Here is a 27358-nt window from a genome sequence, read left to right as displayed (position 1 = left end):
GTCTAAGCTGGATCACTAAAGTATTTAAAGGTTTATTTGAATTATACACATTTTGCAGCTAAAAGCTGAATTAATTACAGCACACATAGGCCTAAGTCTTGTGTTCAACATCTTGTGAATTATTGACTTGTGGATGTTACATTTGTTTAATTTCGATCCTCATAAAGCTGACACCTTAGTGACTGCTAGTCTTCCTGGGGTCCACAGAAAATGCATCATGGTTTTCTGGACATGTTTTTAGTCTAAGACGTAGCCTAATCTCATGCTCAATGTTTAGTTCAGGACTAGGCTTAATCTGTATCCAGGTCACTCCTGGAAACCAGCCTCACAAATATTAGACACTACAGCACGTGTCAAACTCATTCCACGGAGGGCTGAGTGTCTGCGGGTTTTCACTCCTCCCTTGTTCTTGATTGATGAATTAAGGTCACTAATCAGTAACGAACTCCCCTCACCTGGTTGTCTAGGTCTTAACTGAAAGGAAAAACCCAAAGACCTGCAGACACTTGGCCCTCCGTGGAATGAGTTTGACACCCCTGCATTACAGGGTCGTCACAACAGACATGATTACAGCAGTCGTGCATTATTGCAACGAGAAGAACAGAGACATCTGTGATTGAGGCTGCTTCCGCACAGTTCTTGTGCAATCTGGAAGACATTTGTAATCTGAATTTGAAGTGCTGATCATTTCATTTTCTTATTACAGTATTGGTCAATTTATGTTTAGACTGCACAGGCCTAATATTGCACAAACACAATCACTGAGTATGATCATATTGCAGTTTTAACATCATTGTTTGACAAAGTATTAACCTGATAATCAGACAGTGCATTAAATCAAAGCTAAATGTTTGTAGTGCAAAGCTACAATTCCAAGCTGTAGTGTTATCACGTTCTGCAGTCCTGTTGGGTTTTTCTTCCAGGCACTTGTCAGCAGTGGAGAGTGCACTCAACCTCTGTTGTATCCATCCACTCTACAACTTCTCCACCTTCTTAACAAACTGCAGCAGGTCGTCAGCCAGCAGCTGTGGCTCCTCGAAGGCAGCAAAGTGTCCTCCTCTGGGCATGTAAGAGTAGGAATAGATGTTCCTGAACCTGGCCTTGGCCCACGGCTGGGGCACGTGCATGAGCTCGTTGGGGAACGCGGCCAGGCCTGTAGGCACATACACCGCCGTCCTGAGGACACAAGAGACAGGTTAACAAACACAGCCATACATTTTACATTTTAGTCATAGCAGACACTCATTTAGCAGAGCGTCTTACGATCAGTACATTCAACTAAAGTAGGTAAAACAACCACCTAGAACATCTCATTATTAGGAGCCTGTTATCGTAACACAAAGCAAGCATGATTAGGGTTCTGCGATTGATTGGTCATGGGTTCAAGTCCCGCAAGGATCACATACGATCGAACTACAAATGTACTGTACGTCACTTGGCATATATTATTAAGTAGCATATATAATTTTTTGTAACAGCCCCCGTCATATTAAAGGACAGGCCCTGTAAGAACAGCCCCCGTCATATTAAAGGACAGGCCCTGTAAGAACAGCCCACGTCATATTAAAGGACAGGCCCTGTAAGAACAGCCCACGTCGTATTAAAGGACAGGCCCTGTAAGAACAGCCCCCGTCGTATTAAAGGACAGGCCCTGTAAGAACAGCCCACGTCATATTAAAGGACAGGCCCTGTAAGAACAGCCCCCGTCATATTAAAAGGACAGGCCCTATAGGAACAGCCCACGTCATATTAAAGGACCTGTAGGAACAGCCCCCGTCATATTAAAGGACAGGCCCTATAGGAACAGCCCACGTCGTATTAAAGGACAGGCCCTGTAAGAACAGCCCCCGTCATATTAAAGGACAGGCCCTATAGGAACAGCCCCCGTCGTATTAAAGGACAGGCCCTATAGGAACAGCCCCTGTCATATTAAAGGACAGGCCCTATAGGAACAGCCCACGTCATATTAAAGGACCTGTAGGAACAGCCCCCGTCATATTAAAGGACAGACCCTATAGGAACAGCCCACGTCGTATTAAAGGACAGGCCCTATAGGAACAGCCCACGTCGTATTAAAGGACAGACCCTATAGGAACAGCCCCCGTCATATTAAAGGACAGGCCCTATAGGAACAGCCCACGTCATATTAAAGGACCTGTAGGAACAGCCCACGTCGTATTAAAGGACAGACCCTATAGGAACAGCCCACGTCGTATTAAAGGACAGGCCCTATAGGAACAGCCCCCGTCATATTAAAGGACAGGCCCTGTAAGAACAGCCCACGTCATATTAAAAGGACAGGCCCTATAGGAACAGCCCCCGTCGTATTAAAGGACAGACCCTATAGGAACAGCCCCCGTCATATTAAAGGACAGACCCTATAGGAACAGCCCCCGTCATATTAAAGGACAGGCCCTATAGGAACAGCCCACGTCGTATTAAAGGACAGGCCCTATAGGAACAGCCCCCGTCATATTAAAGGACAGGCCCTGTAAGAACAGCCCACGTCATATTAAAAGGACAGGCCCTATAGGAACAGCCCCCGTCGTATTAAAGGACAGACCCTATAGGAACAGCCCCCGTCATATTAAAGGACAGACCCTATAGGAACAGCCCCCGTCATATTAAAGGACAGGCCCTATAGGAACAGCCCACGTCATATTAAAGGACAGGCCCTGTAAGAACAGCCCCCGTCGTATTAAAGGACAGGCCCTGTAAGAACAGCCCCCGTCGTATTAAAGGACAGGCCCTATAGGAACAGCCCACGTCATATTAAAGGACAGGCCCTATAGGAACAGCCCCCGTCATATTAAAGGACAGGCCCTATAGGAACAGCCCACGTCATATTAAAGGACAGGCCCTATAGGAACAGCCCCCGTCATATTAAAGGACAGGCCCTGTAAGAACAGCCCCCGTCGTATTAAAGGACAGGCCCTATAGGAACAGCCCCCGTCATATTAAAGGACAGGCCCTATAGGAACAGCCCCCGTCGTATTAAAGGACAGGCCCTATAGGAACAGCCCCCGTCATATTAAAGGACAGGCCCTATAGGAACAGCCCCCGTCATATTAAAGGACAGGCCCTATAGGAACAGCCCCCGTCGTATTAAAGGACAGGCCCTATAGGAACAGCCCCCGTCATATTAAAGGACAGGCCCTATAGGAACAGCCCACGTCGTATTAAAGGACAGGCCCTATAGGAACAGCCCCCGCCGTATTAAAGGACAGGCCCTATAGGAACAGCCCCCGTCATATTAAAGGACAGGCCCTATAGGAACAGCCCCCGTCGTATTAAAGGACAGGCCCTATAGGAACAGCCCCCGTCATATTAAAGGACAGGCCCTATAGGAACAGCCCCCGCCATATTAAAGGACAGGCCCTATAGGAACAGCCCCCGCCGTATTAAAGGACAGGCCCTATAGGAACAGCCCACGCCGTATTAAAGGACAGACCCTATAGGAACAGCCCCCGCCGTATTGGAGCACTATGCCACCACACATACACACTCACTTGTTATCCGGTCTGTTCTCAATGTTCTCTTTGTAGAACCTCATGGAGGACACGATGGTGCCGGTGGTCCAGTAGATCATGATGTTGGTCAGCAGGTCATCCAGGGTGAATTTCCTAAAGACAGGAACCAGGCTTTTATCAATGAACCAATCAACAGCCCTGGGTTTTATTCATTCTCCAATGGGAAACGTTTTCAGTTGCAAAATGTCTTGCTACGGTGTACACTAATGAATACAACCCAGGTAGTACCTCTGTTTCAGTTGGTGTTTTTCCCCGTTTGGTGTCTAGTGAATAGGACCGTGAATGGGTGCTGCCAAGGCAACATGTTCATGAGAATAGAATAGGATCATTGTTTTGAGGGGATGTATTGAATGTTTCCCCTACAGTTTTGGCAGATCTGACCATCATTTGAGTGAGAGTAATTGATGGGTCATCAATATATTGACCCCCTAAAAATATAAATATATATATATATATATATTTCTCCACTCACAACCCAAAGTAAACAGGGGTTAACTGTTGCTTTTACCTCTCCAGCCCCCCATCTTCCAAGTCCCTGTTGTTGAAGTCAGTCCAGGTGGAGAACTTCTCCAGCATGTAAGCAGCCAGGCCTACTGGAGAGTCATTCACTCCACAACCTGCAGGGGGAGACAGTCCACAATATGATTAGTACCACTACTACAGCTAAGCCTTCAGAGGTCTGTGTGTCCATGCATTTTATTTAACCTTTATTTTTTATCAGGGAGTCATACTGAGACCATGGTCTCTTTTACAGATGAGCCCTGAATTACATAAAATACAAGCAGAAAGAAAAACTGTCATAAAAAACACATTCATCAGTAATAAGGTCCTCAATCAGCTATCTGAACTGCCCTAGCGGCACCAAAACATAAAATGTAAGAACATTTTGAAGGTTGTTCCACAAATAAGGTGCAAGAAAAACTAAAAGCTGCATGAGAGCACCAGCTGTTCCGGATGACTGTGTGATCACGCTCTCCGTAGCCGATGTGAGTAAGACCTTTAAACAGGTCAACATTCACAAGGCTGCAGGGCCAGACGGATTATCAGGACGTGTACTCCGAGCATGCGCTGACCAACTTGCAAGTGTCTTCACTGACATTTTCAACCTCTCCCTGACAGTCTGAAATAACCACGTTTAAAGCAGAACACCATAGTCCATGTGCACAAGAACAGCCAAGGTAACCTTCCTAAATGACTACCGACCCGTAGCACTCACGTCTGTAGCCATGAAGTGCTATGAAAGGCTGTTCATGGTTCACATCAACACCATTATCCCAGAAATCCTAGACCCACTCCAATTCGCATACCGCCCCAACAGATCCACAGATGACGCAATCTCTATTGCACTCCACACTGCCCTTTCCCACCTGGACAAAAAGAACACCTACGTGAGAATGCTATTCATTGACTACAGCTCAGTGTTCAACACCATAGTGCCCTCAAAGCTCATCACTATGCTAAGGACCCTGGGACTAAACACCTCCCTCTGCAACTGGATCCTGGACTTCCTGACGGGCCGCCCCCCAGGCGGTATGGGTAAGCAACAAAACATCTGCCACGCTGATCTTCAACACGGGGGCCCCTCAGGGGTGTGTGCTTAGTCCCTTCCTGTACTCCATGTTCACCCACGACTGCGTGGCTAAACACGACTCCAACAAAATCATTACATTTGCTGACGACAACGGTGGTAGGCCTGATCACCGACAATGATGAGACAGCCTATAGGGAGGAGGTCAGAGACCTGGCAGTGTGGTGCCAGGACAACAACCTCTCCCTCAACATGAGCAAGACAAAGGAGCAGATTGTGGACTACAGGAAAAGGAGGGCTGAACACGCCCCCATTCACATCGACGGGGCTGTAGTGGAGCAGGTCGAGAGCTTCAAACTACCATGGTCCAAACACACCAAGATAGTCGTGAAGAGGGCACGATAACACCCATTCCCCCTCAGGAGACTAAAAAGATTTGGCATGGGTCCTCAGATCCGAAAAAATAGCAGCCTGACTGGTTGCATCACCGCCTTGTATGGCAACTGTTTGGCATCTGACCGCAACTCGCTACAGAGGGTGGTGCGTACGGCCCAGTACATCACTGGGGCCAAGCTTCTTACCATCCAGGACCTCTATACCAGGTGGTGTCAGAGGAAGGCCCTACAATTTGTCAAAGACTCCAGCCACCCAAGTCATAGACTGGTACCGGAGCGCCAAGTCTAGGTCCAAAAGGCTCCTTAACAGCTTCTACCCCCAAGCCATAAGACTGCTGAACAGTTACTCCAATGGTTACCCTGACTATTTGCATAGACCCTCTTTTTTTATGCTGCTGCTACTCGCTGTTTATTATCTATGCATAGTCACTTTACCCCTACCTACAGGAGCATATGACCTCAATTAACTTGAATAACCCGTACCCCCGCACATTGACTTGGTACCGGTACCCCCTGTATATAGCCTCGTTATTGTTACTTTTTTATTTTATTTACATTTTGTTTATTTAGCATTTTCTTACTCTGCATTGTTGGTTAAGGGCTTGTAAGTAAGCATTTCACAGTAAGGTCTACACCTGTTTTATTCTGAGCATTTGACGAATAAAAATGGATTTGCCTAACTCAGTAGAGACCAAAAGGAATTTCCAGAGTTAGCCATCCCTGAGATCGGGTGTGGTAACTCGTATGTCTACTATTTAGCGAGAGGCAGGACCTATTTCTATAGAAGAAGACTATTTTTATTCTCAGCTTCTTAACTCATCAATATGCTTTTTAAAAAACAGCAGCTTTTCACCTATCCAGATATTTGTAAGCACGGACACGATCAAATATGGACACCATCCAAAGTGCATATGCTTGCATCAGACTTCTTTTTATATGCTCTAGAGAACAACACACTTAGTTTTACCGGCATTCGGTAACTAATTTCAGGTCAAAGGTTTTCTGTAATACAATGAAGGTAGACTGTAGTTCAGATAGAACCTGGTCAACCGTGGGGGCAATAGCACACACAACAGTATGTCTATATTGTTCATGTAAACAGTAAAAGGTACATGACCCAGAATCGACCCCTGCGGGACACCTTTCGTAATATCCAGGAAACCTGATGTAACACCATCAGTAGATATCCATTGAGGTCTATGTCAAGTAATAAAAAATAAAATAAAAGTTAATGGTTTAAGTCATTTAGCAGACGCTCTTATCCAGAGCGACTTACAGGAGCAATTAGGGTTAAGTGCCTTGCTCAAGAGCACGTCGGCAGATTTTTCACCTAGTCGGCTCGGGGATTAGAACCAGCGACCTTTCGGTTACTGGCACAACGCTCTTAACCACTAAGCTACCTGCCGCCTGGTCTAGGCCAATTGAGGAAAGCCTCTGAATTAGCAGTGAGTGATCAACAGTATCGAAAGCCTTTGACAGGTCAGTGAAGAGGGCAGCACCATGTTGCCTTTTATCCATACAGTTAACCACATCATTTATAACTAGGGATGCAGCAGAGATAGTACTATGACCTGGTCTAAAACCCCACTGATGTACATTTAGAATACATTTCAAAGATACGAAAGATCTTAGCTGAGAATTAATCAAGGATTCTAATATTTTAGCTAGCCAAGAAAGTTTAGAAATAGGCCGATAATGATTGACCTTTGTGAAGGGGGAAGTACATGGGCCGCCTTCCAAACCTTGGGGATAGCAGCAGATATAAACATCAGGTTAAAAAATATGGGTTAATTATTCAGCAATAAGGGCTGCAGCAAAATATGGATCAAGTAAATCACCACGTGTGTGTGGTGGTGTTGTTAAAAGTACTACAGACCAATAGTAAAAACAGACCAACAATTCAGTCTCATGCTCAAACACTCATTTAAAAGCCTGGGAGTTGTGGATCATCAAAATGCCAGGTGAAATATCAGGTAATAAAAATGTGCGCGATGACATTCTCACCAGCGGAGTCTGGCTTGGTGGCCTGGATGTGCAGGTAACCGGTCTCTCGGAGGATCTCATAGACGTTCCTCTCCATGAAACCTCCTGAACCAAACAACCTCCTGACATCCTCCCGAGTGAACCCAACCAGCCAGGGCAGGTAGCGGCCAATCAGGATAGAAAACAGGCCACCCAACCCCATCTGTTCACTAGTAAACATGTTGAGGTGGAGACCCTTCACACACCTACACAGTAGCACAGGAAGAGAACAGAAAGACTGTGGTCATCCAACAGAGAAAATCAGTCTGCTTGATGGTTGTAGCGTTGATGCTCTGAAGACATTTTATTCTGTGCACACTAAATGTCCCCGTGACCTAGTGTTTCCCAAACTCAGTCCTAGGGACCCCAAGGGGTGCACCTTATGTTTGTTTTTTTTGCCCTAGCACTACACAGCTAATTCAAATACTCAAAACTTGAGGAGTTAAATCATCTGTGTAGTGCTGTACAGCAAACACCCAAATGTGCACACCTTGGGAGTCCCCAGGAGCGAGTTTGGGGACACGCAACCCTTCGATATTTGCAGATGTGAAGGGTCTGGATAGGTATAATCAATGTGGTGGTGGCGCTGTGTATCTGAAGGGTCTATATGGGTATAATCAGTATAGTGGTGGAGCTTCCGCCACATTGCTTCCACCTAAGAGATCAACAAAGATCAAAAGGGTTCCAAAGGGCCGGACTGGAGAGGAATGGGGCCGGACTGGAGAGGAATGGGGCCGGACTGGAGAGGAATGGGGCCGGACTGGAGAGGAATGGGGCCGGACTGGAGAGGAATGGGGCCGGACTGGAGAGGAATGGGGCCGGACTGGAGAGGAATGGGGACGGACTGGAGAGGAATGGGGACGGCTGTCACTCTGTTCTCAGGCTGCTTCCCAATTTTCCAGCCTTGCAAACATTGCTCCAGCCAATGCTTACAAAAAATGATACGCTTTACGATCTATGACGGAGAGTGTGCAAGTGCACACATCTAGAAAAAAAAAAGAGTGGAGAATTGTTCTTACTGTGGCTTCATCTGGGCCATGTTAGTAGTGATGAGTGAGCCCCAGTCTCCTCCCTGCAGATAATACTCGGAGAAACCCAGACGCTCCATCAGCTTGTGGAAGACCCTCGCTGCAGCCAGAGAGTTAAACCCTGCAGGGAGGGACACCACAGAAGAACAGCAGATACATTACTATGACACCAGAGAAGAAGACCATAGCCCTTAGTAAAAACTCATCTATTCCTAGTTTAGTCAACTAATAGTAAGACTTTACTGAATAGGGCTGGGTTAAAAAGCCAAAAAGATGAATTACCACAAATCAGAAAATTACAAAATGGTTTATTTATTAAATCTCCTTATTGTATTCAAAATGTTGAAATGTTGCTTGATAAAATTTTGTTAAGAAAAAACGGTAGAAGTGAGATATTTATTGCTATTCTAGGTTCTATAACTCCTCCAGCCTGTCATTATGGGGTTACTGTACCTAGCCCTGTATTACTGTGGTGTGGAGTTATGGCCTGTCATTATGGGGTTACTGTACCTAACCCTGTATTACTGTGGTGTGGAGTTATGGCCTGTCATTATGGGGTTACTGTAACCTAACCCTGTATTACTGTGGTGTGGAGTTATGGCCTGTCATTATGGGGTTAATGTAACCTAACCCTGTATTACTGTGGTGTGGAGTTATGGCCTGTCATTATGGGGTTACTGTAACCTAACCCTGTATTACTGTGGTGTGGAGTTATGGCCTGTCATTATGGGGTTAATGTAACCTAACCCTGTATTACTGTGGTGTGGAGTTATGGCCTGTCATTATGGGGTTACTGTACCTAACCCTGTATTACTGTGGTGTGGAGTTATGGCCTGTCATTATGGGGTTACTGTACCTAGCCCTGTATTACTGTGGTGTGGAGTTATGGCCTGTCATTATGGGGTTACTGTACCTAACCCTGTATTACTGTGGTGTGGAGATATGGCCTGTCATTATGGGGTTACTGTACCTAACCCTGTATTACTGTGGTGTGGAGTTATGGCCTGTCATTATGGGGTTACTGTACCTAACCCTGTATTACTGTGGTGTGGAGTTATGGCCTGTCATTATGGGGTTACTGTACCCTAACCCTGTATTACTGTGGTGTGGAGTTATGGCCTGTCATTATGGGGTTACTGTACCTAACCCTGTATTACTGTGGTGTGGAGTTATGGCCTGTCATTATGGGGTTACTGTACCTAACCCTGTATTACTGTGGTGTGGAGTTATGGCCTGTCATTATGGGGTTACTGTAACCTAACCCTGTATTACTGTGGTGTGGAGTTATGGCCTGTCATTATGGGGTTACTGTAACCTAACCCTGTATTACTGTGGTGTGGAGTTATGGCCTGTCATTATGGGGTTACTGTACCTAACCCTGTATTACTGTGGTGTGGAGTTATGGCCTGTCATTATGGGGTTACTGTAACCTAACCCTGTATTACTGTGGTGTGGAGTTATGGCCTGTCATTATGGGGTTAATGTAACCTAACCCTGTATTACTGTGGTGTGGAGTTATGGCCTGTCATTATGGGGTTACTGTAACCTAACCCTGTATTACTGTGGTGTGGAGTTATGGCCTGTCATTATGGGGTTACTGTACCTAGCCCTGTATTACTGTGGTGTGGAGTTATGGCCTGTCATTATGGGGTTAATGTAACCTAACCCTGTATTACTGTGGTGTGGAGTTATGGCCTGTCATTATGGGGTTACTGTAACCTAACCCTGTATTACTGTGGTGTGGAGTTATGGCCTGTCATTATGGGGTTAATGTAACCTAACCCTGTATTACTGTGGTGTGGAGTTATGGCCTGTCATTATGGGGTTACTGTAACCTAACCCTGTATTACTGTGGTGTGGAGTTATGGCCTGTCATTATGGGGTTACTGTACCTAACCCTGTATTACTGTGGTGTGGAGTTATGGCCTGTCATTATGGGGTTACTGTAACCTAACCCTGTATTACTGTGGTGTGGAGTTATGGCCTGTCATTATGGGGTTAATGTAACCTAACCCTGTATTACTGTGGTGTGGAGTTATGGCCTGTCATTATGGGGTTACTGTACCTAACCCTGTATTACTGTGGTGTGGAGTTATGGCCTGTCATTATGGGGTTACTGTACCTAGCCCTGTATTACTGTGGTGTGGAGTTATGGCCTGTCATTATGGGGTTACTGTACCTAGCCCTGTATTACTGTGGTGTGGAGATATGGCCTGTCATTATGGGGTTACTGTAACCTAACCCTGTATTACTGTGGTGTGGAGTTATGGCCTGTCATTATGGGGTTACTGTACCCTAGCCCTGTATTACTGTGGTGTGGAGTTATGGCCTGTCATTATGGGGTTACTGTACCTAACCCTGTATTACTGTGGTGTGGAGTTATGGCCTGTCATTATGGGGTTACTGTACCTAACCCTGTATTACTGTGGTGTGGAGTTATGGCCTGTCATTATGGGGTTACTGTACCCTAACCCTGTATTACTGTGGTGTGGCGTTATGGCCTGTCATTATGGGGTTACTGTACCTAACCCTGTATTACTGTGGTGTGGAGTTATGGCCTGTCATTATGGGGTTACTGTACCTAACCCTGTATTACTGTGGTGTGGAGTTATGGCCTGTCATTATGGGGTTACTGTAACCTAACCCTGTATTACTGTGGTGTGGAGTTATGGCCTGTCATTATGGGGTTACTGTAACCTAACCCTGTATTACTGTGGTGTGGAGTTATGGCCTGTCATTATGGGGTTAATGTAACCTAACCCTGTATTACTGTGGTGTGGAGTTATGGCCTGTCATTATGGGGTTACTGTAACCTAACCCTGTATTACTGTGGTGTGGAGATATGGCCTGTCATTATGGGGTTACTGTACCTAGCCCTGTATTACTGTGGTGTGGAGTTATGGCCTGTCATTATGGGGTTACTGTACCTAACCCTGTATTACTGTGGTGTGGAGTTATGGCCTGTCATTATGGGGTTAATGTAACCTAACCCTGTATTACTGTGGTGTGGAGATATGGCCTGTCATTATGGGGTTACTGTACCTAGCCCTGTATTACTGTGGTGTGGAGTTATGGCCTGTCATTATGGGGTTACTGTAACCTAACCCTGTATTACTGTGGTGTGGAGTTATGGCCTGTCATTATGGGGTTACTGTAACCTAACCCTGTATTACTGTGGTGTGGAGATATATGGTATAACCAGATAGGGGGATACATTATAGGTCACTTAGCAAGATATATGGATATCACCAGCTCAAATTCTTGCAAAGAACAATGTGGCAGAACGTGGTCTATGCCGGGGGGGGGGGGGGGGGGGGGCAAACTCTATATAATTTACAATGACTAAAACCAAACCACAACTGTGTAGAAATGATAATGGACCTACACTGAACAAAAATAAAATGCAAATTGCAACAATTTCAAAAGATTTTACTGAGTTACAGTTCATAAAGGGAAATCAGTCAATTTAAATAAATAAATATGGCCCTACTAAATGGAATTCACATGGCTGGGAATACAGATATGCATATGTTGGTCACATCTCTCTCTCATATTTTATGCATTATGGTTTAACCAAAAGTTAGTTTATCCGCCATTAGTCAGCACCTCTACACTAAATAATTGTGTCTGGTTGGGCACCACCTCCTGATTTGCATTGGTCACAGATACCTTCAAAAGAAAAGTAGGGACGTGGATCAGAAAACCAGTCAGTATCTGTTGTGACCACCATTTGCCTCATGCAGTACGACATCTCCTTCACAAAGTTGATCAGGCTGTTGATTGTGGCCTGTGGAATGTTGTCCCACTCCTCTTCAATGGCTGTGTGAAGTTGCTGGGTATTGGCGGCAACTGGTACACGCGGTCGTACACGTTGATCCAGAGCATCCCAAACATGCTCAATGGGTGACATGTCTGGTGAGTATGCAGGCCATGGAAGAACTGGGACATGTTCAGCTTCCAGGAATTGTGTACAGATCCTTACGACATTGGGGCCGTGCATTATCATGCTGAAACATGAGGTGATGGCGGCGGATGAATGGCACGACAATGGGCCTCAGGAGCTCTGTGCATTTAAATTGCCATAGACAAAATGTAGTGTTGTTCGTAGCTTATTCCTGCCCATACCATAACCCCACCTTGGGGCACTCTGTTCACAACGTTGACATCAGCAAACTGTTCGCCCACACGACACCATTCATGCTCTCTGCAATCTGCCCAGTACCATTGAAACCGGGATTCATCCGTTTAGAGCACACTTCTCCAGCGTGCCAGTGGCCATCAAAGGTGAGCCATTTGCCCACTGAAGTCAGTTACGACGCCGAACTGCAGTCAGGTCAAGACCCTGGTGAGGATGACGAGTACGTAGAAGTGCTTCCCTGAGACGGTTTCTGACAGTTTGTGCAGAAATTATTTGGTTGTGCAAACCCAGTTTCATCAGCTGTCCGGGTGGCTGGTCTCAGACGATCCCGCAGGTGAAGAAGCTGGATGTGGAGGTCCTGGACTGGCGCGGTTACAGATAGTCTGCGGTTGTGAGGCCGGTTGGACGTACTGCCAAATTCTCTAAAACGACGTTGAAGGCGGCTTATGGTAGAGAAATGAACATTCATGGCAACAGCTCTGGTGGACATTACTACAGTCTGCATGCCAATTGCACACTCCCTCAAAACTTGAGACATCTGTGGTATTGTGTTGTGTGACAGAACTGCACATTTTAGAGTGGCCTTTTATTGTCCCCAGCACAAGGTGCACCTGTGTAATGATCATGCTGTTTAATCATCTTCTTGATATGCCACATGATAGGTGGATGGATTGTCTTGGCAAAGGAGAAATGCTCACTAACAGGGATGTAAACAAATTTGTGGACAGAATTTGAGAGAAATAAGCTTTTTGTGCGTATGGAAGATTTCTGGGTTCTTTAATTTCCGCTCATGAAACAAGGGACCAACACTTTGCATGGTGCGTTTATATTTTTGTTCAGTGTACATTCATATAGTTTCTTGACTGTGTCCAGCTCACTAATATTCACCTAAATGAAAGCTAGACAGTCAGGGAGCATCGACATTTTAAAAAAACGTTATTCTTTTTTTTTGACAGTGAGTTAATAAAACACATTCAGTGCAGCCGTTTGGACCTCGTTGAAGACCGAATGCGGCCCCCGAGGCAGAATGTGTTTGACACCCCTGCTTTGGAGGTTATGCCCCATGAGCAAGTCCTCACCTTGCTTATGAGGGGCCTCGGAGAATCCATATCCAGGGATGGAAGGGCAGATGACCTCGAAAGCCAGACTGTCCAGCGAGTCAGTGAGTAGGGGCAGGATCCTGTAGAACTCATAGACCGAGCCAGGCCAGCCGTGCACCAGCATTAGAGGCAACACCCTCTGGCCCTCACGGTGAGGTGGACGCACATGGATGAAGTGTACATCCAATCCTGAAGGGAAAAGGAATCAGGGGTAGAGGATGGGAGCAGTGGGTAAAACATTGGGGTAACACTTGAAGGCTTTGTAACTTGTTATAAGCATGTATGAGCCTTTATAAAAAATGTCTTACTCTCTATAGCAACATTTAAAAACTGACTTTAAGGATTATTCCTGACAAATGCCAAACACAGAGCGAGACAGACAGCAACTGGCACTATCAAGATCATGACGTGATCATCGTCAGGCTACTGACCTTCTATATTGGTTTTGAAGTGAGGGTACTTGTTGAGTATTGCAATCTGCTTCTTCCAGTTAAACGTGTGCCTCCAGTGGGAGACCACCTCCTTCAGGTAGGTAGAGTTGAAGCCGTACTGGAAGCCTGCGTCCTCCAGCGGCTCAGTGTACCGCGTCCTGTCAATACGGTCATACAGGTCCTGGAGGAGGAGGAGGAGGAGGCGGCAGGTAGCTTAGTGGTTAAGAGCGTTGTGCCAGTAACCGAAAGGTCGCTGGTTCTAATCCCCGAGCTGACTAGGTGAAAAAATCTGTCGATGTGCCCTTGAGCAAGGCACTTAACCCTAATTGCTCCTGTAAGTCGCTCTGGATAAGAGCGTCTGCTAAATGACTAAAATGTAAAATGTAAAATGAGGAGGAAGAAGAAGAAATGTCTTGTGGACATACAAAGTTACAAGGTACTCAATCATAATCCACTGGGCACACCACGTCATTTCAAAGTGGACAACTGGGTAATATTTAGTTGAGACGTTGATCAATGAGATTACAACCTATACTCACCCACTCAAAAAAGACAGCCAAAAGTTAATTGAATTTCCAATGTGTTGTCACTACGCTTTCAACAATCTAAAAGCAACATCAAATTCCAATGGAAAAAAAACAATGTCTGACTTTTTATTTAGTTGTCATTTAGTCCATCACTGCAATATGGAAATACAAAATGTCAGATATTTTGGTTATTTATTCAACAGATTAATGTATTATCACTGTGTTTCATCTAATAGCAGAACCAAATGACCTGGATTGCAGTTGAGATCACTGTTCTCCATGCTCCGGTCCGGCAGGCAGTACTGCTGCATCAAGGCTCAGACAAACAGACTCCTAAACAGCTTCTATCGCCTGGCTAGAAGACTATTAAAATGGCTAACAAATACTGTTCCCTCCTCCCCCACAGACTATCCACACTGACTCGATGCCCATCCACAGGTCTCTACCCACTCAGACAACCGACGCTGCTGCTAAAATGATCATATGTATTACTCCATTACACTGCTGTTGATTATTGGTTACCATTAGTATCTATTTATCCTGGTACTGGTCACCATTACTCCAGGAACACCTGCTCTTTCCATGACAGACTGACCAGGTGAAAACTGTGATCCCTTATTTACGTCACTTGTTAAATCCACTTCAATTAGTGTAGATGAAGGGGAGGAGACCGGTTAAAGAAGGATTTTTAAGCTTCGAGATTGTGTATGTGTTCCATTCAGAGGGTGAATGGGAAAGACAAAAGATTGAAGTGCCTTTGAACAGGGTATGGTAGTAGGTGCCAGGCACACCGGTTTGTGTCAAGAACTGAACGACGCTGGGTTGTTCCACGCTCCAACAGTTCCCTGTGTGTATCAAGAATGGTCCACCACCCAAAGGACATCCAGCCAATTTGACATCCAGCCAACTTGGATAGTACCAACTGAGCCATGGCTTAATCCCATTCTTTAATGTGTATTTTTGGCTGAGTTGGGGGCGTGAACCTAACATATAATTTGTTAACAAGTTAATAGGTTATTTATTGTTTTTCAAAAGTGACATTGAATTATGTTTGGTTGTCAACACTTGAGGGGATTTAACTTCTGCTTGGATAGTTCAAATCAAATCAAATTGTATTGGTCACATATTTAGCTGATGTTATTGCGGTGTAGCGAAATGGCTTTAATTCCAGTTTGTCTACAAATCAATAATTGATGTGTTGGAATCACGTCTCCATCGCAACCAAAAAAATCTAAGTTAAACCGAAAATCTAAAGTTAAAAGAATAGGACTAAATCTAATCGAAATTTAAATGCACTTTCAAATAGTTTGATTTAGTCCTATTCTTTAAGTTCGATTTTTGGATGAAATATAAATTATTAAATTTGTAGACAAACTAGAATTAAAGCCAGACTACGTCATTGGCACAGATGGAACTATCCAAGCAGAAGATACATCTCCTTCGAATGTTGATATTGGGTTGTGTTGACAACTAAACAATTCAATAAATCACTACATTTTACGTCAACCAGAGTTTGAAACCCTATTTTATTCTCTGTTTAGTTGAATTGAAACAATAGCTATTGATGATTTAGCTAATGCTATATAGGGCTAAATAGCATCATTGATGATATAATATAATAATAATAATAATATGCCATTTAGCAGACGCTTTTATCCAAAGCGACTTACAGTCATGCGTGCATACATTTTTTGTGTATGGGTGGTCCCGGGGATCGAACCCACTACCTTGGCGTTACAAGCGCCGTGCTCTACCAGCTGAGCTACAGAGGATCATGATATAAGATTGATAAAGTACGGTCACATTGCATTTGCTCTGTTAAACCTACCCTTTGGAATGACTGACAGCAACAGTGAATCAAGTGGAGAGCTCTCAACAATCATTATAGTGACAAATATCATGGCTGGGCTTGGCTAATACCCTGGATGGGAAACAAAGGGGTAGCTGTAGATACATCAATTCTCCAACAGGAGGTGCTGCCCAGCCAATTGTCCCCCCCTTCCCTTGATAGTGCATATAATGTTGATGATCTTGACATTGTTTTAAAATGTACACATTCAACATATTTTATACAATTGTCTGTTGAAATGTGGTTACCATGATGACAATCCTGTGGTTGAAATTTCACCCTCAAAACAACAGTTTACGTTCATAATTATTTTCTAATCTAAAATGTATTTTACATGTAGATTCCACGTCGCAATATATTGGCAAATTACGTTGAAACAAAGTGGATTTAAACGGTTTGTGCCCTGTGGAAACTGACAATAAGACTTGCAGCAATTATGCTTTTGTTATTACGAACTTGATAATAATAAAGTTTCATCCCCTTATTATCCTACCTGTATCTCTTCATCGGAAGTTTGGACCTCAAAGGAGAAAACCTTCTCATCCTCTGACTGAGGCTTCTCTCCTGCCCCCCACCACCCGTCCCCTGTAGGAATGCTCCTGGTCTTCCTCCCCTGATACACCCGGTAATAACAGGTCAGCAGCCCGCCCACGGCCACCGCAGACCCGGCCACCAAGAGCTGCTGCTGCTGGGTAGGATCCAGGCTGGAGAGGGCCTGTCTGGAATAAAAACACACAAACAACCCGGAAATAAATAAAAAAAAGTTGCCATCACAAACCAGGTTTCCATCCAACCTTTCTATGTCGGATAAAAAAAAATATAAAATGTAATGACAGAAACAGAACATTTGTAGGTAAACTTTCCAAATGTCGACAAAAACACGATAGACAAGGTGCGATCGTTTCTTGTCTGAAATTAATTATGCAAGAAATGTCCGTGGAAATGCTTTAAAATGCGCAAATATTTATATAATAACCATCATTTCGAAGTAAACTTGGGAGTCACGCAATTCCATGTGTGGTCCTCCCACTACATTATGATGAAAGCGCAAGGTGATGAGCTTGATGCCTCTCTCCAATAAATAATCGAGGGTCTTATTCTGGTGACACGATCATCAATGCTTGGCTGCCGTTTGACAAATAAACATCTCGCTCTTTTGTCCATAATAATCTCACGTAGACAAATGAGTTCGAGCCTGGCTTCAGCCTTCCATATGAACTGTTTGTATTGCTCTCTTTCTGTAGGTAGCCTACCCCGCTCTGTATCTGCGCTCTCTTCCTGTAGGTAGCCTACCCCGCTCTGTATCTGCGCTCTCTTCCTGTAGGTAGCCTACCCCGCTCTGTATCTGCGCTCTCTTCCTGTAGGTAGCCTACCCCGCTCTGTATCTGCGCTCTCTTCCTGTAGGTAGCCTACCCCGCTCTGTATCTGCGCTCTCTTCCTGTAGGTAGCCTACCCCGCTCTGTATCTGCGCTCTCTTCCTGTAGGTAGCCTACCCCGCTCTGTATCTGCGCTCTCTTCCTGTAGGTAGCCTACCCCGCTCTGTATCTGCGTGCTGTTGCTAGAGTGCATGCGCCAAGACCAGATTCGCTATATAAACAAAACATTTATTCTTCTTACAAAACCATCAGTAGTTGAAAATGCGATGGGAACTCATTTAAACTTGTATTTTTTTTATTTAGGTAAATGGGAATTTAACCGCAAAAGTAATTTTTTTGTGCACTACATCATCACGCACAGACTGTTATCCGCAACAAGTCAATTTTATGGAAACATCTCTGGTGGGAAAATGTGCATACTGTTTTTATGCTGATTTGAGAATATTCGCATGAAAATCTAATCGGCAATTGGATAATTTTAGGCTACCACACTGTAAAAGGGAAAAATCTTTGGTAATGCAAATTTTGGCAATTTTAAATGTGTCAGCTATATGAAATTTGTACGTTTGTTTCCAAGTGCAACAGCGACACTGCCCCAATCACTCAAGCATTTGGAGAACATGGTGACAGTTGAATAGACTCTGGCAATGAATCCTTCAGAACTAACCTGCTCCAAGGCAGGCTGACTCCACTTTCCCTGAATTAAATGACTGAGCCGGAGGACCAATGAAATCCGATTGCGTCATCATCCCCTTCCTTTGAGGAAGACGATGGATTAAATATTTTAAAATCAAATGTTTTTTTTTGTCAAAAAATAGTAACGTTAAAATATAGCACATTACACATTTAGTAATGACAGAATGTGTTTTAAACTTCACGCAATGTAACACTTTTGTATGACTTAATAAAAAATATATCGATCGGAGTGGGAAAAAAGTTGCTTGTGCAATGATATGCACACCAAAAACGGCATTAACGATTATCAAATAAAAACGGCACTTCTAAGAGCCTATTTCACACCATAGCTGAATTTGAAAGATGTATTTTGTGCCGAAAATCTAAATGAAATAAAAGTTAATGTGGCACCATGGCCGCGGGAAGATGTTTCGGGATGGGGGTGCTGGGGGATTCCAGTTCCAAAGGGCGTTTTGTCTGTGCTTCATTGATTGAAGTCTGGACGTTTGTTGCATTCAAATCAACTGTGAACTCGGGAATCTCCGATTTAAGTGATTACAAGCCTGCTAGAGTTAGCGGCAGGCGGACGAGCAATATCCACCATTTTAGTACGGATGAAGCCTGAGCATGAAGCTAACTGAAGCTGGTTAGCCCAAAGGCCCGCAGATGGCGATATTGACTCGTGTCATCTTACCGTCCAAATGCATTGTATGCAGCCGGCAATACATTCGTATCCCTCGTGGACCGGTTCCTACCTAAAGGCTTCGATTGGGGAAACATTAGTACTTTCCTTATGAAACACCATTTCCCTCCACCATGCTAGAGAGGCTCAAAGCTCATCCTGGATGTTGTGGATCGCATTTCGGCCAATCAGGTTGCTGCAGTCTTTTTTTTTACCCCTAACCTTATTGCATTAGTGGAAACCAAGACTGTTCTCAGGGCGGGTCTGACGGTTTTGACTAGCAGAAATATATTTTCGTAGCAGGTGAGGAGAACTTACGCAGCAGGTTAAGAGAATTAACGTGGCAGGTTAGGAGAATTAGGTTAAGGTTAGGAAAAGGGTTAGTTAAAATACACCTAGCTACAACCAGGTCTGCCCTGAGAACAGTCTTGGTTTCTACTAGATCTCAAACTCTAGGCGGCACTGCCTGGTCCCTACAGTTCTCAGCCATTAGCGTCGCCCACAACTACCTCAGGTGAACTACAATTCCGACGCTGTTCAGAAACGTCAATAATCATCGCTTGCGATACGGCTTTCAAAATATATGGCCCTTATCTTTCATCAGCAAGAAAGAATCCTTCAAATAAAAATATACACTTAATGCAACAGTTTTGCACAGATCCATACAGCTATGGGTGCCGCCATCCGATTAACTACACTTCCACTAGACTTCTCGAGTTACGCTTCCACACAGGCGTTCGGAGCATGCTAGATAGCACAGGTGGTCGCCTCGTCTTCCGTAAACAAGTGCTGTAACATGGAGATATGGTCTTGTGGGAACACTAACTACATTATCAAGGTGTCAATTTAACATTTTGGTTTTTTTATTTATTATATATTTATTGCTGATATGAAAGAAGGTCCTTATGCTTCCAAAACCGTTCCGCAAGCGACGCATGTTAATGTTCAGATTGAGCGTCAGAGCTCTTAACAAAACCCTCCGTACTTATGTGTAATGGAATGGAACTGAGACTCATGATCAAGGGCTAGGTTTCCACCTAATGCAACGCTGCTAATGCAGCAGGGTAAAAAAAAACGGAACCACTGGTCTGATAGCCAATCCGGTTGAAACAACGCGACACACAACATCCAGGATTATCATGCATCCACTCTAGCATGGTGGAAAACAGTGTTGGATAAGGAAAGTACACATGTTCCTGTTAAGGAGGAAATCAAAGCCTATTGCAGCTTGAATGGAGAATGTTTTCGATACGAACCGGTCCATGTTACCGGCTGCATACAATGCATTTTGGACAGAAAGATGACACGACTCAATGTCGCCATCTGCCAGCCTTTGGGCTAGAAGCTGGTTAGATTTAGAAAACCCTGAGTAGATCTAGCTTGCTTCGTAGGACACTCCTCTGATTAGCAAGGGGTAGACAGTGTTCAACTTGATTGTGTATTAAAAAACACAGTTTAAGATCGTTGAGGGGTTTTTCTCCAGTAGTTTGAATGGGGAATTGGAGCTTCCCAGGAAAATGTCTGAGGTAGCAACAGTAACCAAGGGGGGGGGGGGCGGGGCTTAGTGAAGGATCAATAGATGCAGTAAATAGGTTAATGGACTCGACCAAAACAATGGAAATGCCATGGAAACACATGGGGGAAAGATGCCACGGAGTAACCTCCCAAACCTACTCATCCCCCCCCCAGCAAAAGTATCCTACACTTAGGCTATTGTTTACATGTGTATTTCACACATGTTGAGGTAAAAATCTGACTAAGATGATTGTATGGATGTCAACCCCAATATATATATATATATAGAGTTCTGTGTGTCAAATCGGAGGGCCTGTTGTCTGGACCTCAGGCTGTCTCTGTGGGGGTGCCACAGGGTTCAATTCTCGGGCCGACTCTATTCTCTGTTTATAATCAATGATGTCGCTCTTGCTGCTGGTGACGCTCGGATCCACCTCTATGCGGACGACACCATTTTGTATACATCTGGCCCTTCATTGGACACTGTGTTAACAAACCTCCAAACGAGCTTCAACGCCATACAACACTCCTGCCGTAGCCTCCAACTGCTCTTAAACACTAGTTAAACTAAATGCATGCTCTTTAACCGAACACTACTTGCACCCGCCCACCCGACTAGAATCACTACTCTCGACGGGTCTGACCTAGAGTATGTGGACAACTACAAATACCTAGGTGTCTGGTTAGACCGTAAACTCTCCTTCCAGACTCACATGAAGCATCTCCAATCAAAAGTTATATCTAGAATCGGCTTCCTATTTCGCAACAAAGCCTCCTTCACTGCCAAACATGCCCTCGTAAAACTGACTATCCTACCGATCCTTGACTTCGGCGATGTCATTTACAAAATAGCCTCCAACACTCTACTCAGCAAATTGGATGTAGTCTATCACAGTGTCAACCGTTTTGTCACCAAAGCCCCATATACTACCCACCATTGTGACCTGTACGCTCTTGTTGGCTGGCCCTCAATACATATTCGTCGCCAAACCCACTGGCTCCAGGTCATCTATAAATCACTGCTAGGCAAATCCCAGTCTTATCTTAGCTCACTGGTCACCATAGCAACACCCACCCGTAGTCTGCGCTCCAGCAGGTATATCTCACTGGTCATCCCCAAAGCCAACACCTCCTTTGGCCGCCATTCCTTCCAGTTATTTATTTTGATAATTTGCACCCCAGTATCTCTATTTGCACATCATCTTTTGCACATCTATCATTCCAGTGTTAATTACGAAATTGTAACTATTTTTGCACTATGTCCTATTTATTTATTGCCTTACCTCCATAACTTACTACATTCGCACACACTGTATATATATTTTCTGTTGTATTTTTGACTTTATGTTTTGTTTTACCCCATATGTAACTCTGTGTTGTTGTTTTTATCGCACTGCTTTGCTTTATCTTGGCCAGATCGCAGTTGTAAATGAGAACTTGTTCTCAACTGGCTTACCTGGTTAAATAAAAGTGAAATAAAATAAAACATTTTCATGTCATCACCAATCAACTGAATTACAGTTATATTTTAAAGCTGCAATATATAACTGTTGGGCAAACCAACAAGTTCACATAGAAACGCGAGTTCTAGATCTGTCATTCTCATTGAAAGCAAGTCTAAGAAGCGGTAGATCTGTTCTATCTGCGCCATTTCTATGCTTCCGTTTCATTCTTTACTTTATGTTTTGTATACCAGCTTCAAAACAGCTGAAATTACTATATTTGTGGTTATGTAAAATATATTTCACAACAGTTTAGATGGTACAATGATTATCTACACTATACTTGCTTGTTGTCACATAAAACTGAAATTAGTGAAACTATTAGAATTTTTGCAACCAGAAAACGGCAGACCTCCAACCCCGGATTTCTCTATCCTAGCTATGCTACCAGCTTACACGAATGGGAGTTAGCATTTAGCGGTCACTTCTTCTAAACCTGAAAAGGGACGACTTCTAACTGTTATGCGGCGAAAACAGCCAAATATATCCAATTCGAACATCGGTAACCACATTGTGGTCATGTACCAATACATCAATCATAGTTTGACGAATATCCACTTAGTTAGATCAGATGTGTTGAATGTGCTCCGCCAATCTGGCGTCCTTCTTCTATCCCCCGCGGTCTGCGTCCTATTGACCTCATATTTACCACATCTATAGGCTATGCATATACACTTAGGCAATAGATTGATCAAATACGCCCTATTTATCCACATAAAGAAGTACTCACTTCAGAACTTCAATTGTCTGCATGTTTACTCAAGACTCCAGCAGTTCCAAAGGGCGTTTTGTCTGTGCGTCATTGATTGAAGTCTGGACGTTTGTTGCATTCAAATCAACTGTGAACACGGGAATCTCCGATTTAAGTGATTTACAAGCCTGCTAGAGTTAGCGGCAGGCAGACGAGTAATATCCACCATCTTAGTACGGATGAAGCCTGAGCTGTAATGTGAAGCTAATTGAAGCTGGTTAGCCCAAAGGCCCGCAGATGGCGATATTGAGTCGTGTCATCTTACCGTCCAAATTTGTATTTTATTTCACCTTTATTTAACCAGGTAAGCCAGTTGAGAACAAGTTCTCATTTACAACTGCGACCTGGGGCCTGTTGCACAAAACTAGGATAAGGGATTAAGCCAGGATATCTTGGTGATCCTGGCTCAATTGATCCGTAATCCGGTTGCACTAAAGATGGATAGGGGGCAGGAGGATATGTTATGGTATAAATTACCATGGAGATTTATTCTGTGGAGCTAGCCTGCTCCAGACCAGGCTAAATTCCAGGATCTATTTAATCTCATCCCTAATGTCAGTCAGCAGTCACCACAAATGGAAACCAATAGTTATTTCACTGCTCACTATACATTGTTATCACATATAACTAGACCCACTGTCATTATTTAAACGTTTGTGATCATTAATTTCAATGATTTTGGATAAAAAATGATTTTTAGATGATGTTGCTATCATTAGATAATTTACAGTTTCCCATAGACTATAAGGCTATATATAAAATGATAGAATATTAGGGCCACAGAGGGGAAAAAAACACAAGTCATAATATTGTAACCAGTTGTTTTAAAGGAGGACAGTTGTTAAAATGACAGATGTGGGGCATTTCGTGAAATTGTACTTCAGTATGGTTTCATAAACAAAGACATGCTGATGTGCCAGAATATTAAGTATCACATTGTCATAAGTATCAAAACTGTAAAAACAATATGTAGCTTTTCTGCAGAAAGAACCAGCCTCATAAATTTATGACTTTATCCTTTTTCTTCAGTGTGGCCCTAGTACTCTGTCATATAAACAAATACACATTCCATATGAATATAAAAACACAATGTGTAACATTATGTTCCTTTATTGAATAAGGACAAAACAAAGCAGGTAAACCATCAGCTCCTTTCGAAACTGAAGTCACAGTGACTCTACAAGATGGAAAGCACAGAATCCAAGCATATTATACAAAATGATACATACACATTCAAAGGTCTGTATATAACACACCCTGCATGTCTGCACACTAAAATAAATGCAGGACAAATCCATACACATCAACTGAACAGACAAATGAATGGATGCAGTAGCCTCCCTGCAGCCTTGTATTACACACAGTATACCGCACAAACATCATAAGAGGCCAAATTCGTAAAAAAACGAACCCAAAAAAACCCAAATTCCTCTGCCACCGCAGGACATATTTAACCAAAATTGAAAGCACACATACTAACTAAAATAATTCAACACATATTGGTCCCTCAGCAGCCGACCACTGTCGTCATCAGGGAAGATTGCCGGATTGTCCCAGTCCATGGCTGGTGGCACTCTGGGGGCCCTCTCCTTCCTCAGGCAGGCCACATTGTGGAGGACAGCACAAGCCACAGTAATATCACATGCCCTAACAGGGCTGACCCTTAATTTGTGAAGGCAGTGAAAGCGTGCCTTCAGGAGGCCAAAGGTCATTTCAACTCTGGCCCTGGTCCTGGCATGGGCATGGTTGTAGGCCTGCTGTGCTTCCTGGGGGTCTGTGAAAGGTGTCAGGAGAAAAGGCTGGCAGCCATACCCCCTGTCTCCCAGCAACACACCAGAGAATTCACCTGTCAACACAAAATCTCATCATTACTACCTCATAAACACAGTGATATTCTTGACACAGCCATGATGGTTATAAATAGGGGTTGTGTGGCTTACCTTGTGATAGGCACTGATAGATTTCAGAGGCCCGAAAGATTCTGGAGTCATGGACTGAGCCAGGCCATTTTGCCACAACATTGCTGATCACACAGTCAGCATTGCAGACCATCTGAAATCATAAGATGAGGAATATTACACCAATCAATGCACATCACTGGCAATGCAGAGTGTTCGTCAATGGACAATATCAAAAAGTTATGTTCACCTGAACATTAATGCTGTGAAAGGATTTCCTATTCACAAAATCGGCCTCATGGGCACCTGAGGGGGCTTTTATCCTTATGTGTGTGCAGTCCACTGCACCAATGACATTGGGGAAACCTGTCACACAAAGTAATGAGTATCCTACTATGTGTTAACAGTTGTCCTGTAATTTGTAGATCCTCTTACCTGCAATCCTATAGAACTCCTCTTTGATGTCACAGAGTCTTCTGTGGCCAGGGAAGGAGATGAAGACATCTGCTAATGCTTTGATAGCCAGACACACACTCCTTATTGTGCGGCAAATTGTGGCCTTGTTCAGCTGTTCTGCATCCCCCACTGAGTACAGGAAGGCTCCACTAGCAAAAAAGCGCAAGGCCACACAAACCATTTGCTCCACACTCAGTGCATGGCTCCGTGCAGTGCGGTGCTTAATCCTGGGACCCAGTAGTCTGCATAGATACCTGATGCCATCTGCAGAAAACCTGTATCTTTCATATAGATGGTCATCAGGGAAGGCCAGTGGGTCCAACCGGTCCCTGAAGACCCTTTCTCGCCTGAAGGCTCTCCTCAGCACAAGTGCTTCTTCATCCACCACATCTCGCACGAATGGGCATGCCATTGTCAGAGCAGAAAGGAACACACAATTTTGGGCCTTCATATAGGCTAGTGGCCACACCTGGTGCTGGGGGGGTGGGCAAAAGAGGGCGATGCCTTATAACGATGACTTGGTTGTACTGATTGCTGGGAAAATAAAAAAAACCTTAGAAAGATGCCACCGTCCTGTGTGCTCACAATAAGAGCTCATATGTCATGGCTCACTTGACTTTACGAGAATATACCTAATTTTTATTTTGAGCTGTGTCATCTTCTTGGAGCTGGGGGTGGAAAGAAAAATAATGATTAATACATTTGTGTTACAGTTAGCATACAGTGTACATTGAAGGCATATCTCACCTCCCTCTCAAGTTTTTTTATTTCAAGGTCCAGTTTCCTAATTGTCCTCTTTTTTATTTCGGACTCCAGTGCAAGATTTTCCATCTTTTTCTTCTTGTACTGAATGTCTATGTCTGCCAGTTCTATTTGGCGCCGGAGGTGGTTGCCATACAACTTTCTGATAGCTTGTGAGCTCTGTGAACACAATACAATTAGCGCAGCTGGAATTTGGCAGGATGTGGTGTCCTTTTATTAATACGCACTATGTTGCCAGGCTGGTTTTCCCACTGTATAGCATCTGGGTCCTGTAAAAGAAATTAGATTTTTTTATTTTGATGAGGACTCCTCACCATTGTAGAGTAAATAGTACTTTCACAGTCTTAACATGATACCTCATGCCTTCTGGAATCCAGAGAGATGGTCTCCTCCTCATCATCGTCTCCATCATGTGCTGTTGCTGCTGCACTGGGGCCTTCACCCTATCACATTTAATCGGATTCATATTGAAGCTAGTAGACAAGACATGCCAGGCCTACAGTATGCCTTTGATGGAGTACTCACTGGATCAGCATCGTCTGGTGCTTGTGCTGGTGGCTCTAACAGGAACACAGTGCTGCCAGACACTGCAAGGCAATAGGTAAACCAAAGTCAGACAGTCCAAATTGATTCAATATGAATGTGGTTGTATCCCATGTAGAGATGGAAGGACATACCTTGAATGAAGCGGGTGGCATCTTGGGAGGAACCTATGCTCGTCTCTTTCCCCCCAGGGATCCCCTCTAAGACGGGCCTGCCTTTATTTAGCTCCAAGGCCATGTCCTCTGCTGGGGTAAGGTCAGCCTTTGGTGACCCACCACCCGTGCCTTGTCTGTGGGTATTCTTTTTCACTGCTAAAACAGTACAGACAATGTGTGAGCAGGCACCTTCTGGGTACAAAATATGCTTGTGCTTTGTTAAATATTAGTCAGGGACCATACCATTCTGCAGAATGTTCTTGTATTTGATTTTGACCTGCTGCCATGTCCGTTTTGGCCCGTTCATGTTTAATCTACACACACACACACACACACACACACACACATTTAATGGAGTCACACTGCAAAAAATTACTTGGTATTTTTGTCTTGTTTTCAGTAAAAATATCAAAAAATGTATCATAGCTTTATACAGTGTGATGGAGTTACTTTACACAATTTCACTCATATCTGCAGTGCATTTCAATTAAAAAT

General features: G+C 44.0%; 2 protein-coding genes across 4 annotated transcripts; both read right to left on the bottom strand.

Moving 5' to 3' along the window:
* Window positions 1-8: 8 nt before the first annotated feature.
* ephx5 (epoxide hydrolase 5) lies at window positions 9-23226 on the bottom strand. The gene is made up of 9 exons (XM_084141697.1): window positions 23029-23226; window positions 17042-17267; window positions 14173-14353; window positions 13721-13930; window positions 8495-8624; window positions 7458-7681; window positions 4039-4147; window positions 3510-3623; window positions 9-1176 (listed from the first exon to the last, which is right to left on the bottom strand). Exons 1-9 carry the CDS (start codon window positions 23049-23051, stop codon window positions 975-977), a joined length of 1419 nt encoding a protein of 472 aa, XP_083997823.1. The 5' UTR covers window positions 23052-23226; the 3' UTR covers window positions 9-974.
* Window positions 23227-24143: 917 nt separating this feature from the next.
* Window positions 24144-27358, bottom strand: LOC311100739 (putative nuclease HARBI1). 3 transcript variants are annotated; one of them, XM_084141700.1, is made up of 11 exons: window positions 27107-27141; window positions 26843-27019; window positions 26691-26752; window positions 26522-26608; window positions 26393-26434; window positions 26151-26324; window positions 26036-26071; window positions 25383-25937; window positions 25198-25313; window positions 24990-25101; window positions 24144-24895 (listed from the first exon to the last, which is right to left on the bottom strand). In XM_084141700.1, exons 8-11 carry the CDS (start codon window positions 25852-25854, stop codon window positions 24525-24527), a joined length of 1071 nt encoding a protein of 356 aa, XP_083997826.1. In that variant the 5' UTR covers window positions 25855-25937; window positions 26036-26071; window positions 26151-26324; window positions 26393-26434; window positions 26522-26608; window positions 26691-26752; window positions 26843-27019; window positions 27107-27141; the 3' UTR covers window positions 24144-24524. The 3 variants fall into 3 exon arrangements, 2 of the variants coding, with proteins under 2 accessions (XP_083997826.1, XP_083997827.1); XR_014609849.1 differs by lacking the exon at window positions 25198-25313 and having other exon boundaries at window positions 27107-27358; XM_084141701.1 differs by having other exon boundaries at window positions 26151-26434; window positions 27107-27358.

The sequence above is a fragment of the Coregonus lavaretus genome (genome assembly GCF_964263955.1).
Source record: "Coregonus lavaretus genome assembly, chromosome: 25".
Classification (NCBI taxonomy): Eukaryota; Metazoa; Chordata; class Actinopteri; order Salmoniformes; family Salmonidae; genus Coregonus; species Coregonus lavaretus.
This window is presented reverse-complemented; position numbering and strand designations above follow the sequence as displayed.

What these genes read in the sequence shown, in the direction of transcription:
- LOC311100739 (XM_084141701.1), bottom strand. Translation starts at nt 25,854, where the DNA reads ATGAAGGCCCAAAATTGTGTGTTCCTTTCTGCTCTGACAATGGCATGC. An exon ending in TTCACAGCATTAATGTTCAG is followed by an intron (nt 25,102 to 25,197) that starts GTGAACATAACT and finishes TTATGATTTCAG; the next exon opens with ATGGTCTGCAATGCTGACTG. An exon ending in CTATCAGTGCCTATCACAAG is followed by an intron (nt 24,896 to 24,989) that starts GTAAGCCACACA and finishes TTGTGTTGACAG; the next exon opens with GTGAATTCTCTGGTGTGTTG.
- ephx5 (XM_084141697.1), bottom strand. Translation starts at nt 23,051, where the DNA reads ATGCAGACAATTGAAGTTCTGAA. An exon ending in CTTCCGATGAAGAGATACAG is followed by an intron (nt 14,354 to 17,041) that starts GTAGGATAATAA and finishes CTCCTCCTCCAG; the next exon opens with GACCTGTATGACCGTATTGA. An exon ending in CACCAAGCCAGACTCCGCTG is followed by an intron (nt 4,148 to 7,457) that starts GTGAGAATGTCA and finishes CTCCCCCTGCAG; the next exon opens with GTTGTGGAGTGAATGACTCT.